At 36.2% G+C, this 16396-nt stretch overlaps 1 protein-coding gene across 3 annotated transcripts; it reads left to right on the forward strand.

Moving 5' to 3' along the window:
• Positions 1 to 5152: 5152 nt before the first annotated feature.
• Positions 5153 to 14191, forward strand: LOC137025030 (fucolectin-1-like). Of its 3 annotated transcripts, none has more exons than XM_067393045.1 (9): positions 5153 to 5206; positions 5514 to 5578; positions 5794 to 5814; positions 6017 to 6299; positions 10849 to 10985; positions 11071 to 11097; positions 11281 to 11575; positions 12000 to 12140; positions 13651 to 14191. In XM_067393045.1, exons 2-9 carry the CDS (start codon positions 5515 to 5517, stop codon positions 13652 to 13654), a joined length of 972 nt encoding a protein of 323 aa, XP_067249146.1. In that variant the 5' UTR covers positions 5153 to 5206; position 5514; the 3' UTR covers positions 13655 to 14191. The 3 variants fall into 3 exon arrangements, with proteins under 3 accessions (XP_067249146.1, XP_067249145.1, XP_067249147.1); XM_067393044.1 differs by having other exon boundaries at positions 5172 to 5206; positions 5509 to 5578; XM_067393046.1 differs by lacking the exon at positions 5153 to 5206 and adding an exon at positions 5236 to 5309.
• Positions 14192 to 16396: the final 2205 nt, after the last annotated feature.

Raw genomic sequence — 16396 nt, forward strand, 5'->3', positions numbered from 1 at the left:
ACACTTGTCGAACAGACCTATTAGTACAGATATAGTCCTGATTCTGTAACCTTCATTAGCCTATTTGATCCGTGAGTTTCACTAACACACTGAGCAGCCTACCACAAATGCATCACCTCTACGTTTTTCATGAACACCAAAGCTCAGCAACTGCTTTCCATTTAATTGTACAAACTTAAGTTAAAATACAGTATATGCAGATATCAACAGCACTGATTTAATATATTTTAGGGCAGTGTAAACGTAAATCATTTGAAACGTGCATTATAAGACCTTTAAGATAGCCTATGCTAGGCTACTAATCAAAGCTTTTTTTAGATTAACAAAAGGATGTGCGAACACACTGTTAAGGAATTAAAAAAGCAAAACAAATAATAAAGCGTATAACTTTGCTTACCTTCCATATCTGAGTCGAATAAGTGTCAATACCTACTACAAAAAAGTTTAGTGCCACTATAAAGAGAATGACATACAGATTTTTTTTTTTAGATCCATTAAACACCGCATATATCAAAAGTAATTTTATATATTTGAAAAAAGAAAAATGATGCCAATATACTTTTACATCAGAACAAAGGTAATGTACTTACGCTGACAATGATAGTCCTGCATGTATGATCCTCGAAGTTCATTGAAGCTGCCTCCAACGGCGTTGGTGACAGTGTTGGACCAATCAAATTAAACTAGTCAACGCACTTACACCAATCAAATAACTAGCTTTCAGGGTACTCGAGGTTACAAAATGTGACATACAGTAGGTACACTTGGGGGGGGGGGGAGGGTGACGGCACCTTTTAACACATGGATAAATGTAGCTGGGCCTATATTTAAGTATAAGTACATTATTTACAGAAGGAGAAATGTTTTATAGTTGGGACAATCATCAGTGAATCAACTGGACAGAATGTGTTTTACTGCAATTTCGAAACTCCTATTCTCACACCCCACATTATTATAGCTTGCATTGACAAAGACTAATTTTTAATAATCAAAATAATTATTAAAAAGGTATAGGCCTTTTTTTTTTTTTTAAAGACTGCTGAAAATAAACTTTCTTTGTCACAAAATAACCGCCCGATTCCTGTGTCCATTCGGAATAGTGTTTTGAACATTGGAAGGTCCACTTACTAGATAGTGCGCACGCATTGAACGTGTCACGGTTATGCACTCATGGTCAATACACTCTGGGCCTCTAGTTAAGCTAGGCCTACTCTTTTGTTGTTTTTACAGAGCGATATTCTCATAAGCCTGTACCGCGCTGTCGTGCATAAATAGGATACATCTCCCCGGCGCCACTAGACTCAGCAGAACAACTTTTTTATGTTAATTACAATTAATCATAGGCCAACTGTTTATGTTATATATGTAATGGACTTATTTTTGGTCTTCTATTTAAGTTCAAGTGGTTTTATTTTCATTTTCATTTCTGTCCTGCATGTAAACAATGACATACTGTACAGACAAAAGCTAAAAACAACATAACTTTCCACAAAAAAACAATGACTATAAATACAGCTATGGAAAAAATTGAGACCACTTAACATTGATTTCTGAACTTGGAGTGGTCTCTTAATTTTTTCCATAGCTGTATATGTGTGACTAACTATCTCTGTATTTAAAAAAAATATATTATATTTAAATACCGCTTATAGTACATTTGAACCCATAGTGTACTACAAGTGGTAACTATATAAATTTTATAAATACAGAGATAGTATATTAAAAGCACATTTTAGTTCATATTTCATGGTGTCTCAAAATAGCACACTTGAGTGGACTAAGATTATCTTAAGAAGTACTAAAGAATTTTTAGTAGCCTATGTTAAGTACGAAATTAGTGCGTGAAAACAGAGCACTTTAAGTACATTATAGAAGTGTATTTTTTTTCACCAGGGTATCCGTGACAGGTCGAGTGACAGGCGCGTATATCCGTGGCCGAGTGACAGGCGCGTATATCGAGTGACAGGCGTGTATATCTGTGGCAGGGTGAGTGACAGGCGCGTATAGCCGTGGCAGGCCGAGTGGCATGGGTGGCAGGTCGAGTGACAGGCGCGCATATCCATGGCAGGTCGAGTAACAGGCGCGTATAGCCGTGGCAGGTCGAGTGGCATGGGTGGCAGGGCGAGTGACAGGCGCGTATATCGAATGACAGGCACGTATATCTGTGGCAGGTCGAGTGACAGGTGCAAGACGTACTGCTAGCAACTCGAGGCAATTGATATGCCAATGCAGATGAAGCCCCAGTCCACAGACCTGACACTGCATGCCGGTTGTATGTGGCCCCCCACCCAGTGGCAGAGGCATCTGTGTGGACCACAGCATGCCTGGACACTTGTTCGAGAGGAGGAACAAAGGGTCCAACCACTGGGTGAGAGTGCGACAGCAGCTCTGTGTCACGGGGACACGGAATGTACCGCGCTGCCACACTCATCTCAGTACCCGGTCGTGGAGCCAGTGTTGAAGCGGCCTCATATGAAGCAATCCAAGTGGCATGACTGCGGCTGCGGATGCCATATGCCCCAGGAGTCTCTGAAATTGTTTCAGTGGGGCCGCTGTCCTGCACTTGAGCAAACTCAGGCAGTTCAACAATGACTGGACGCGCTCCTCTGTGAGGTGAGTCTGGACGACCGAGTCCAGTTCCATACCGAGATAAGAGATCCTCTGCCCGGGGACAAGTTTGCTCTTGTCCCAGTTGCTGCTTTTAACATTTCACACCGATTTTAGTTTTTTTTTTTTTTTTAAATAAATCATTCTTTGATTAAAACATTAAAATAGACAGTGAATACTATATGCATGAATTTTGCAATTAAATGAAATTATACGAATAAGGTAATTGTTAGGCATTAAAAATATTCAAAATGATTTATAACCATCCCAGTTACTTTGCACAGGTCAAGCTACAAGAGTTAAGGGGGAATCGTCTTTTGTGCAAGAAACTAGGGCTGCACGATTAATCCCATGAGATTGTCATGCGTGTCTCGTCAGTAAAGCCGGTTCTGTGATTAGCTGTAAATGTCCATCACCTGCTTTCAAATGGAGCGGCACTTAATATACAGAGCCGTAGTTCGCGGACAAGCTACGCAATATCGCGTTCATAATCGCAGATGAATCGCCTTCGATTATATGTATATTAAATATATATAAGTATATTAAGTGCCGCTCCATTTGAAAGCAGGTGATGGACATTTACCGCTAATCACAGAACCGGCTTTACTGACGAGACACGCATGACAAACACATGCGATTAATCGTGCAGCCCTACAAGAAAGGTCTATTAATAAATAAAGTCTTGTACAAACAAGAGTGCAGTTTCATTTAGCATGTATTCAAAAAATTTTTCACATTCACTATTCACAATACACAATATACCGCCAGTCATCAAAACTATACATGCGTATACAGTTCAACAATTTCATCAAAGGCAAGTGTATGTGCATATAAGGAATAAAATTGTCCAGAACAGATGTTTGAGAACTTATAGATACAGATGACGAAGAAGTTGATGAGGTTGTTTGTTGTCCTATGCTTGAATGTCTGGTCAATTTCAGTATCTCACACTTGAACCAAGGGTGGCTTCAGCAACACAGTGTGCAAGTAAACATGTAGAGGTAGCCATAGTTGATTAGCAAAAGCTACATCACAGCAAAATCCTCTATGAAGGGAAAACAATATACCAATTAAACTAAATACATTCCATGCAAGTTCATCACAATGATACAAACATTAAACTTACGTTTGAGCAGGAAACAAACAGTTTCTCAAACAGGATTAGGCAAACAGGTAGTGAACAGGTAGCAAACAACCATGGCTGCGTTCCAGTTCGGTTTTAGACACGCACTCGCGAACTTCCCTAAACACTTCCCCTCGGGGGAATCCCTGCCGCCATTTTGAAGTGCGTTCCACTTCGTGAAGTGGACGAGGGAAGTTTATATGGACAGACCCTCGCTCCCTCGATTTTGACCGAGGGAGCGAGTCTACTTCATATGTACACTTCAGGCAGCTCCATAACCCACAATGCAACACGATTGTGACGTCACCGCATATTGCGTTTAATTTACCCCACCACAAACAACTCTATGATATTCTAATTATTTTTTAAAACATTTAAAACACACATATATACATATAGAATGCTGTATTAAACAATTTTGTATGGGGAAAAAAATAAATAATAAATCAGCTCCATTGCGGTTTCCAAGTGATCAAGGGCTTAAGACGTTCCAGTTCAGCCCATACAAAGGTTCCGCCAGAAGTGGGCACTCGTGCAACGTAAGCAATGACGTACATCCGAGTCAACGAGACTGAGTGAAGTTAGCGAGGGAAGGGCATTTAAAAACCGAACTGGAACGCAGCCCATGAGGCACCAAACAGACCCTACCATTTACTCTACTCCTGTTTCCTGTTATATACCATAATGAGTATGCTCCATCTCCCCCTAGAGTCCAGGAAGAACATAGCAACCATAAATACAATAAACCTTGTGACAGGCAGTGACTGTTACAGATTTGTTCACCTGCACAGGGTACATAAGGGAGTTTGAAAAATCAATTTTAAGGCTTTTAAGACCTTTTTAAAAAACCTGCACAAATAAAATTAATACTGTATTGGGGGAGATCAGTGTTTACGGTAACATACTAAACCATAAAATAACTGTAAAATGACAATCTACTTTACAATTCATATAGTACAAGTTGACAAAAACAAGTTCCTGTCTCTCTCATCTGGGTCAGCTGCTCTCTGGTCACACAACATTGGAAGATAACAGACATGCAGCACAGACTGCTATGACATACTTCCCAACAAATGAGAAAATACATTTTAATCACATTTTCATTTATATTCAACAGTGCATCAGATGTGAATGAAATGCCCTTTGAGAGTAATCATATTACGGGTTCTACAAACGTTTGTCAATGCTGTTATTTTTCTGCATGTCACTAGTGTTTGTGGCAATAACAGAAGCTGCTTGTGCAGATAAGATGATTTTCAAGAAGATTTTCTTACCTTGAATGCAACCTGCTGAAACAGAAGTGGGTGTTATTTTCCCATACTCATTCAGAAGAGAAGTCAGTACAGCCCAGTCATTTCAAAAGCAGTAATCTGATTTTGCAACACATCCTCCACACAAACAAACACTTATGTGTTCATACCACTCATTCCACTCTTTTGATCTGAGGTTCAACTACACAACCTGAGGAGGTGACAGGTAAGGATCAGCTTCAGTCCTCACTGCAAGTGAAACATGCAAATGTTTGAAAGACAGCATCAACCTGGATACAAAAAAAAAAAAAAAGTTGACTATTCTCAAGGTATAAAACTGTTATATTATTGCTAATATTTGACTGGATAACAAGCTGCAAAAGGGGCATTACTACTATATGTCATGCAGATCTGACAAGGTTCTTCTATAATATTATTAGGAATATTATAGGACCTGTTCCTGTCGAAAGGAGGATGAGACGTATTTCTCCATATGCTGACATAACATGCCGTTTTCTTATTTCTGAGGTCAGGATGAACGTACTGGTGATTTTGTTGCTTGCGCTGCTGCCTGGCCTGTGTGTCACTGATTGGACAGGTATGTTTGGGATAATTCATGTACATTTGTTAGTGTTATAGCTTGTGTGTTTTGGTGCTGAAGGCTACAAACAGGCTCATGACAGCATTCTCTGTGCAATGTCTGATTGTTGTCTAGTAGTGTGAGAGGAAAGAGACCAAACTTAGACCGACTCATTCTAGTTTGTGGTTCAGTTTGGTTCTGAGTGTATTAATGTGATATTTTTTATTTTGCAGAAGATACAGAAGACATTTCAAGTGAGTTTTCTTAATGTTCAAAGTGTTTACATATAGCAAATATTCTTACTAAGAATTCAAATACGTCAAAAATTTTAATTAATGCATCATACTGATAACATAAGCTTTGTATAATTTTACCCATAATGGTGGGGTTTATTTCAGCACAACAAAAGACAAAAAATATGTGTAATTTATTTTATTTTATTAATTTATAAAACAGGGAATATTGCTCTTGGAGCAAAAACAGTCCAGTCTTCTACAGACTCTTTCCTTGGATCGGCTAAACATGCAGTAGATGGAAACAGTAATTCAAATTATGCTCATGGGTCATGCACTCATACCAACAGTGAGCATAATCCCTGGTGGAGAGTGGATTTAATGGGTGTCTACAGCATAAACAAGGTTACCATCGCTAATCGCGGAGACTGTTGTGGAGAGCGGATATCAGGTGCGCAGATCCGGATTGGCAACAGCCTGCATAGCAACGGCAACAACAATCATCTGTAAGGATTGCTCTCTCTCATTTTACTCCAGAAGGGGGAAAGATATATTACCGTATTGTTCTGAATATAAGGGTGGGAAAAAAGGGGGGGGGTCAATAATACATGTTAATGTATTGAATTATATAAAAAATATTTTGAAAAGTTGGCTCCCCTTTTAATGAGGATGTTCTCTCATTCTCTTGAAATTCAAAAATTCCCTGACACGTTATATGATGCTAATATTTCATTAATACTGAAAGAGGGTTGGGATGAGACTGAGCCTTCATCTTATCGGCCTATCGCATTACTTAACTCTGACATTAAAATTTTTACAAAATTATTAGCCAATAGGTTAAATAAATACATTTCATCTATTATACATTCGGATCAAACTGGTTTTGTTCCTAATAGATTTTCATTTTTTAATGTTAGAAGATTAATGTACCATAAATATAAGAAAGGCTCTAAAGTGGCTTTAGAGCAGAGAAAGCTTTTGATCAGTTGGAATGGCCCTATATGGTGAAGGTTATGGAAGAATGTGGGTTTGGTAGTCGTTTTGTGTCATGGATTACAACACTATACACTTACCCAACCTCTGCTGTCCTCACAAATCAAGAAAAATCTAAATCATTTTTATTACATCGTGGAACACGTCAAGGATGTCCCCTTAGCCCTTTGCTTTTTGCAGTTGCGATCAAACCCCTTGCGATCAGTATTAGAAACCATCCATCTATCGAGCCTGTAAGACTGGGAAATGTAGATCATTACATTTCCTTGTATGCAGATGATGTTGTCCTCTTTTTGTCGAATCCTGAGCAGTCAATGCCTTTACTGTTAGATCTTATAAAATCTTTTGGTACAGTCATGGATATACAATTAATTGGCAGAAAAGTGAATTCATGTCTTTAAGTGCTGAACTTGATGATGAATTCCTACACAATCTCCCTTTCAAAATCACAGACAGACTTAAGTATCTTGGAGTTGTTCTGCCCAAAAACCCTAAATAAATTTTTAAGTTGAATTTTCTTTAAGAAATTGGAGGATCTTAAGAAAGACATTGGCAAATGGAGGACTCTTCCTCTTTCTATGATAGGCCGTATAAATGCTGTTAAAATGGTCTCTTTGTCCAGATTCTTATATCTCTTTCAAATCGTACCTATTTTTTTGACCAAAGCTTTCTTCAAATCATTAGATTCGGTAATCCTGCCTTTTATCTGGGGCTTTAAAGCTCACAGAATATCAAAAATTCATTTACAAAAACCAAAAGAGAAAGGTGGGCTAGGGCTGCCTTGCTTTTTGCATTATTACTGGGCAGCGAATGCTAGGGCCCTTGTTTATTGGCAGGAGGATTATAAAACAGAAATATCAATTGACGTTCCCCCCTGGGTCTCTATTGAAAAAAATGGCATTAAAAATAGTTCCCAGCACTTCTCTCAGCACTTCCCAGCACTTCTCTTTTTTGCTTCTGTATTGCCTTCATCTGTCAAGGTGGATAATTTTATTGTTTTAAACTGTTTGAAAATATGGCACCAAATTAAGAAGGGATGCCGGTTACCTGACACTGCTATTTTTGCCCCAGTATATCGCGTTTCCCCCTTCTCTCTCAGATGCAACATTCAACATATGGAGGTTGAGTGGTATAGTTACCTTGGAAGATTTATACATTAATACACATTTTGCTTCTTTTACTCAATTGAAGGAGAAGTTCTCTCTTTCCACAACACACTTTTTCAGATATTTACAGATCAGAAATTATGTACGCCATTTTGAGTCTTTGCTGGAGGGCAGAAGGATATATGGACTATTGTTGGGCTCACCTGATTCCAAACATTTGATTTCAGATTTTGTAAATGTGTTTTCTGAAGAAGTTAGTTTTTTTTTTTACGAATTCTTTAAAAATTGCCTGGGAGGACGAATTAGGTTTACAGATCGGAGATGAAGTATGGGAGGAGAGCCTTAGCAGGATTCGTTCTTGTTCTATTAATTCTAGGCATCAGTTAATTCAATTTAAGGTGATGCATAGATTGCACTTCTCAAAATCTAAATTGCACAGGATTTTTCCAAACATTTCTTCTACATGTGATCGGTGTAAATCTGCAGAGGGCAAAGATACTGTTCCTCAGTTCAAGACCTGGTTGACTTATCTTACTGGAATATTGCATATGGAAAGAGTCCAGTATGGAATTATGGGTAACCTTGATAAATTCTACAGTATATGGCAACCATTTCTGGATCATCTTAACCAGTTAAATGCTATCTCTGGTCAGTAATGTAAGACATAATATGCTGTCTGCTCTGACTTCTACTGAATGCTTGTTTGTTTGTGCTTTACTACCAGAATTGCATATGCGCCCTGGTTCTCAGTCTTTTTATTTATTTATTTATTTATTTATTTTTTTTTTCTTATTTATTTATTTTATTTTTCTTCTTTCTTAAATATTATTATTAATGGTTGATGATATTAATAATTATTAATAATCTTTTATATTGTTGTTTGTATTGTTAATGTTATCACTCATTGATTCGTATATATTTTTTAAAGGTCTTTTTTGTTTTCTTTTGCCTTTTGTAAAATGTAAAATTCTAATAAAAATACTATTTAAAAAAAATAATAATAATAATATGTCAATAATGCACCCGCAACAATATTGAGCAAAGTCAACAAACAAGTATCATTAAGTAGAAATATGTTGTGTCAGAGTGTTATGTTAGAAGATGGCGAGCCCTTAAAGACTAAGTCAAAGAAAATCTTATTATGATCCTGAAATCGTCTGCTTCGAAGAAATCGTTAGGCAAGTGTGTCTGTAAGTAGCTGAAAAAAGAAATGTGGGGTTGCCCATAAACCAGAGCCGTCATTCAGCTGAAGGCACTGGATATCGCCAAAGAGCTGAGCATACCCATTTATTATTTCGGCTATGTACTGAAAGGAAAAAACATTTATATACCCTGGATCAGGTAGGTAATGCGGATCAAACAATTGTGTTTTTTGACAAGCCAACATCTGTCACTGTACATTAAATGGTGAGAAATCAGTCATTGTGAAATATACTAGAAATAAGAAAAACAGGAATTTATATAAATTTATGTATTCCATAAAGTGTTTGTTTTTAAATGTGATTGTTGCTATATTTTACCAATAATTATCAATGGCCACGTTCACACAGCAGCAGAATACGGTTGTCAGTCCCATATTTGAGTCCTTAAAGGATTAGTTCACTTTCAAATAAAATTTTCCTGATAATTTACTCACCCTCATGTCATCCAAGATGTTTGTCTTTCTTTCTTCAGTCGAAAAGAAATGAAGGTTTTTGATGAAAACATTCCAGGATTTTTCTCCTTATAGTGGACTTCAATGGGCACCAAACAGTTGAAGGTCAAAATTACTGTTTCAGTGCAGCTTCAAAGGGCTTTAAACGATACCAGACGAGGAATAAGGGTCTTATCTAGCGAAACGATCGGTCATTTTCTAAAAAAACTACAAATTTTATACATTTTAACCATAAATGCTCATCTTGAACTAGCTCTCTTCTTCTTCTTCTCTATTTGAATTCCAGCAGTGTAGACACTGCTAAGTGTATTACTGCCCTCCACAGGTCAAAGTTTGAACTAATTGTTATATACTTGCACTTGCATATTGTGCATGACAATTTAGTTCAAACTTTGACCTGTGGAGGGCAGTAATACACTTAGCAGTGTCTACACTGCTGGAATTCAAATAGAGAAGAAGAAGAGAGTTAGTTCAAGATGAGCATTTATGGTTAAAATGTATAAAATTTGTAGTTTTTTTAGAAAATGACCGATCGTTTCGCTAGATAAGACCCTTATTCCTCGTCTGGTATTTCATCAAAAAACCTTAATTTCTTTTCGATTGAAGAAAGAAGGACATGAACATCTTGAATAACATGGGGGTGAGTCAATTATCAGAAATTTTATTTGAAAGTGAACTAATCCTTTAATACGGTTACGTTCACGCGCAGTACGGTTATTTACAGGAGTGACAACCACATTTTATAACCGAACTCACACCCATACATTTTCAGGATTCACAACCGCATTCTCGGAATATCCGCGCTGTGTGAACGGAAAAGGACTGGACACCTAGTCACGGCTAAAGACTCCGGCTAGTGCGTGTTTACATGCTGCTCTTGGTTAATGACGTTTTAATGGATGAACTCGTGGTTCAATTGGACTCTTGTCTCGTCAAAAGTGATGAGACTTTTCAGTTTTATGGATGTCACCATCTTTAATATTACGCTGGTCACTGTCGTCATGGTTACTAGTAAGAGAATACAGGTTTGACTCTCGTTGCACGTTCATACAGTGCTCCAGACGCTTCTGTAAGTTGCTGTGTGAATAAGACATTTCGAGACTCACACCTGTAAGTAAATGCGGTTGTCAATCCCAAAAACTGACAGTGTGAACGTGGCCAATATGTCAATACGAAAATTCAAATATGCAATATGAAAATTTATTTTCAAATAGAAGCATTTTCTTTATAAAAGACAAAATTTATATTTTGAACAATGTGATATGTAACTTTTTCTCTTTATTTGTCTGTGTTCATCTACAGGGCTGCAGTAGTTTGGTCCATCCCATCTGGAGGCACAGAAACATACAAGTTTAAGCCTATTGAGGGCCGATATGTCAACATTGTTCTACCTGGGATGTATAAAATTCTCACTTTGTGTGAGGTTGAAGTATTTGCAGGTATTCTGCAGTTTAATTTATTCTGTGGTTTAATTTATTCAGTAGACCTACATAGTAATATCTAAATAACTGTTGTTGTCAACAGAAACGGAAGATAGCACTTGTGTTCCAGGTGAGTGAACTTTGTTTAATCTTTTACTGAAAACACTCAGTTACAAATAACATTCTTACACATTTGATCATTTTACGTCGATGACCACACTGTTGCCTATAATATTGGGATTTAACTCAGCATGACAAAAGAAAAGACAATAAGAGAAAATGTGTTCCTTTTTTTTTTTGTCATGGTAAACAGGCAATCTTGCTGTTGGAGGTCAAGCTGTCCAATCTTCCACATCTCCGACATTTGGAGAGACCTATGCAAAGGCCCAACATGCTGTAGATGGAAATACTGACACAGATATATTTCATAAGTCATGCAGTCATACTGCCAGACAAGATACACCCTGGTGGAGAGTTGACTTGAAGAACGTCTACACCATATCCAAGGTTGCCATCACTACTCACAGACACTGTTGTTCAGCAGGGCTATCCAAAGCGCAAATCCGGATTGGCAACAGCCTAGAAAACAATGGCAACAACAATCAGCTGTAAGAAGGACTGTGATGTTTTCTTGTTTTTCTCTTGCTTGCCCCAGTATAAAACACAATTAGCAGTTTTTTAAAGGCATTCTGTTTACTTCTAAGAGTATAATATAATAAATTAATAATATATATCACTATGCAGACACAAAGCACGTAGCTGCTACTGCCACATAAAAGCATGTTGTTAAATATGACAGACTCTTCCCGCACTCAAAGAAAGTTAGGTTGCTGAGTGTGGAACTTTATTGGATTCTGTAAAAATTATTTGTTAATGCCTACAGCCATGCTGAAATTGGGCCATATCGCACGGCTACGAGTGTGATATTGCTCATATAAAATCAATATTTTGTGAATTATGAGTGAATTATCAGTTACAACAATGCCCTATTCATTTTTCCTTGTCTCTTTCTATTTCTCCGTGTATCCACAGGGCTGCAACAGTTTGGGACATTGGATTTGGAGTAACAAAAACATTTGAATTTAAGCCAATTAAGGGACGATATGTCAACATCGCTATACCTGACGCATATCACAGAGTTGTCGTTTTGTGTGAGGTTCAGGTATTTTGCAGGTGAGCTAAAATTAGATTAGTGAATTTGGAGAACAGAAAAGTGTGTAAATCAATATCAGCACATAAGTCAGCACACTTTAAGCCTTGTGCAGTCTCTGGAGACTTCTTTGAGGTTATTTTGTAATTTTTTGTAACAAAATAATTTTTTATTTTATTTTTTTTATTTATTTTTTTTATTTGACTCTGTTTATTAATATTTTTACTCGACATTTGTGCAGTTTTTGGAGGATTTATCTTTTTTTTTTATTTATATAAATAAATTTTAAAATATTTTTAAAATAGGTTTTTATACAAAAACAGCTTTTTATGTTAAATTCACTTTATAAAAGACCCACATTTCTAAATTTCATTCATGGGGATAACATGGATAATTTGACATTGTTTAGTGTAAGATTTTTGCCCATCTTTTGGAAAATGCAGTTATAAAAGTAAAAAAACTCACTTTTACCAGTAGATGGCTCCAGAGCTCCACTATTTGCTATTTGACTGACTGAAAGAAATATTTTCACAAGCATATTTCAGTTGGATTCATATCTAAATATTATGAAATCACAATTATAACAATAAAAGCTACTTTTTGTCAAAGTTTAGCATTTTTTCAATATTGTTACATTATGATGAAACCCTGCTTAGAAATTGGAAAAAAATCATCCTCAACATCAACATTTTTGAAAAACCTATTTTTTTCAGTACAAAAAATGCTAACATTTGACAAAAAATAATTTTTATTGTCATAATTGTGATTTCATAATATTTAGATATGAATCCAACTGAAAAATACTTGTGAAAAGATATCTTTTCTCTCTTTCAATCAGTCAAATAGCAAATAGTGGAGCTCTGCTGCCATCTACTGGTAAAAGTGATAGTTTTTTTTTACTTTTATAACTGCATTTTACAAAAGATGGGCAAAAATCTTACACTAAACCATGTCAAATTATCCATGTTATCCCCATGAATAAAAAATTAGAAATGTGGGTCTTTTATAAAGTGAATTTTACATAAAAAGCTGTTTTTGTATAAAAACCTACTCAACAAAATATTTATTTATTTATATAAATTTAAAATATATGATACATCCTCCAAAAACTGCACAAATATGAAGTAAAAACATAAATAAACTGAGTAAAATACATTTTGTTGTTGTTTTTTAAACAATTATTTTGCTACAAAATTACATTTTGTATCCTGGGGTCATATTTTGTCATCAGACCCTGAGTGTGAGTTTTTTTCTACACCAACTTTTTTTTTTTTTTTTTTTTTTTTTGTAGATCTAGAAAGTGTTATGAACAATACAAAGTTTCATGACATTTGGACAAAGATAACTTTTTTTTTTTTTTTTTATTGTAGCAAACGTCGTGTGGGTCTAAAAAGACCTCAAAGACCCTATAAAAATTATTCTTAGTATTTCTCACCAGAAAAAAAAAATATATTTTTTGAAACAACAGTGTGATGTCTATTGTGTGTTACTGCTTGTAAATTGTCTTAATGATTTTTCTGATTTCATTGTCAGATGAAGCACCAGAACGGACTTCATATTCAAACCAGTACTATTTTTTCTTCTAATCAACTTTGAATTGCATTACATTGAAAATGCACTGTTTATGAAAAATATCTGTTTTAATGTAATGTATGCTGTGAATTCAACATTGACATTGACAGCCTCAACACTAATATTGAGGTTCTATTAAAATTGAATTTCCCATTAACCTTCAGGAGGCCAATTTCTTGGATGTCATTTCATACAAAGGCCCGTAATTTCAAGAAATTAGTCATTTGGATTTCAGAGTTGAATTTAACCCTTTAATGCACAAGCTAACCTCTTCTAATGCACAACATGGGTCTAAAATGACCCACATTCAGTTACTATGTTATGTCATGCACGACTGGGCTTTTTTATTTTCTTTTTTTCATTCTTTTTATTTATTTCAACATTTAATATTCTATGAATTGACAACATTCATAGAATAATATCTGATATCTGAGCCATGAATATTCAAAATATCTTGATTTCAATGACCACATAATCCCCAGCAATTGTTTATTCAGTGTCTTTTTTCACACTTTTCCACTAAAGCTTTATCAATAAAGTATTTCTTTTCTCTTATTAATGCACAAGTGTCATTCTTTTTCTCTGTTGTCAAAAGCAGTGCACATTTCACATTTACATTTTCACCTTTTCACACAGAAACTGATACATTTGAGCTTTTCACTTCGCTCCTTTAAATCTACTCAGACAAGTCAAAAGCTATTTTATGCATATAAAATGATCACACATGACTGAACATGTAAAGCCTGAGAACCTGAAAAATATATGTAAACCATGTACACATTTAACATCCTAGTTACTGATTTTATAATCAGATCTGCCATCATGTTACATTGTAACATTCATTTTTACTTCTGCATTGGCAGGAAATTTGACTGGAGAAGTGCCTTGATATTTGTACACACATGAACTCTATTTGTTTATTCATATAATATTTGTGTTTGGTTAATTAATGAATATCATAACCTGATACCTGAAGCTTGCATGAATCAAATTAAATGCATTTTACAAGCACATAAAATACAGTCCTGTATTTGTAAGAAAAATGTAAATATTCCATATTTTAAAGCATCAATCTGATGCATTTTGAGATGCTTTTTTTGCCAACCTGGGGAGAGCTGGAGAAACTTAGCTTCAGCCATGAGTAAAAAATTATTATGGCCTCCTTACTAAGTATTATGCAAGCCATTTCATGCCAGCCTGTCACTGGGACTAACATTTACAGTATATGAGGCACAATGTGGTAAGGGCACCACAAATGGCTTAATGCATAACCCCCACAAGAGATGGTGGACATGCTGTAACTTAACTTGTCTACTCTTCCAATCATGATTGACAGCCAATACAATGTTCTGTAATTCAGATTTTAATACGTTTTATTGGCAAAGATAACCATTCACATTACAGTTCGTAATATTCTCAGAACCAGATCTAATTTTTTCTTCTTTGCCTGAACCACCAGTGTCTCCATGGCCCACTTTCACTGTTTTGCCACATGTCTCAGCCTCACCCTTTTCTCTTCTTCAGCGTTCTGTTTCTAGGCCTGCTGAGCTTGCTCTGCTGCTGCTGCTTTTCTTTCTGATTCATCTTCTGCTGGTGTTTGTATGTGGCTGCTGCAGAGTTGATGTTCTTGCATAGTGTTCTGTCCACCTCCCCAAACTTCACATTGTCCCTTCTGAAGAGCTGCATGGCTGTCTTCCCCCTGGACCGCAGGGTGTACTTGACCATCTGGATTGCATTAAATGTTGGTACATTCATGTTGCCACTCCTTTGGTCAATTACATCATTCATCTAACTAAAAGACGACTCAACTCTTGGTCCGTGAAAGATGGAGAGGCAACATTTAACCATTGCACTCAGGGAGGGGTACTTATCTGGCTGGTCAAAGACATGACCCCACCACTCCACAATGCTCTCTCCCTCCTTGAAACTGGGGCTGGTCAGGTCAACATTATAACCATCCCAGTTACTTTGCACAGGTCAAACTACAAGAGTTTAAAGGGGAATCGTCTTTTGTGCAAGAAAGGTCTATTAAAGGTGCCCTAGATTATGTTTTTAAAAGATGAAATATAAGTCTAAGGTGTCCCCTGAATGTGTCTGTGAAGTTTCAGCTCAAAATACCCCATAGATTTTTTTAAATACATTTTTTTAACTGCCTATTTTGGGACATCATTATAAATGCGCCGATTTTATGCTGCGGCCCCTTTAAATCCTGTGCTCTCCCCCCACAGAGCTCACGCTTGCCTTAAACAGTGCCTGAACAAAGTTCACACTGCTAATATAACCAAGTCATCAAAAATATACATACATATACAATTCAACAATTTCATCAAAGGCTGGAAATGGCTGAGATTCACTGGGGGGACTCTATATGGGAAGGTTTTTTTTTTTTTTTCCCCAATGACTTTTCAGATGTATTTAAATATAAAATATTTAACATTTATGAATTGTGTGTGGCACAAACATGTTCATTCAACAGAATCTCTGCTTGGAGAAAATATTTGATTTTGGCCAAATTAAAGATATATTGTCTAGGAATTTACACATGTGGTGCAGACTGAATTGAACAGGTCACAAACATTTTAAAAACATTTGTCATCAGGTTAAAAACTGAATGTTTTGGGTGGCTACCACTCAGTTTAGTATACTTTGAAAATCAACGATTTTAAAGGGGAATCCAGTTTTAATGCAAAATAATTTGGATAATAAT

The sequence above is a fragment of the Chanodichthys erythropterus genome, chromosome 8 (genome assembly GCF_024489055.1).
Source record: "Chanodichthys erythropterus isolate Z2021 chromosome 8, ASM2448905v1, whole genome shotgun sequence".
NCBI classification, from domain to species: Eukaryota; Metazoa; Chordata; class Actinopteri; order Cypriniformes; family Xenocyprididae; genus Chanodichthys; species Chanodichthys erythropterus.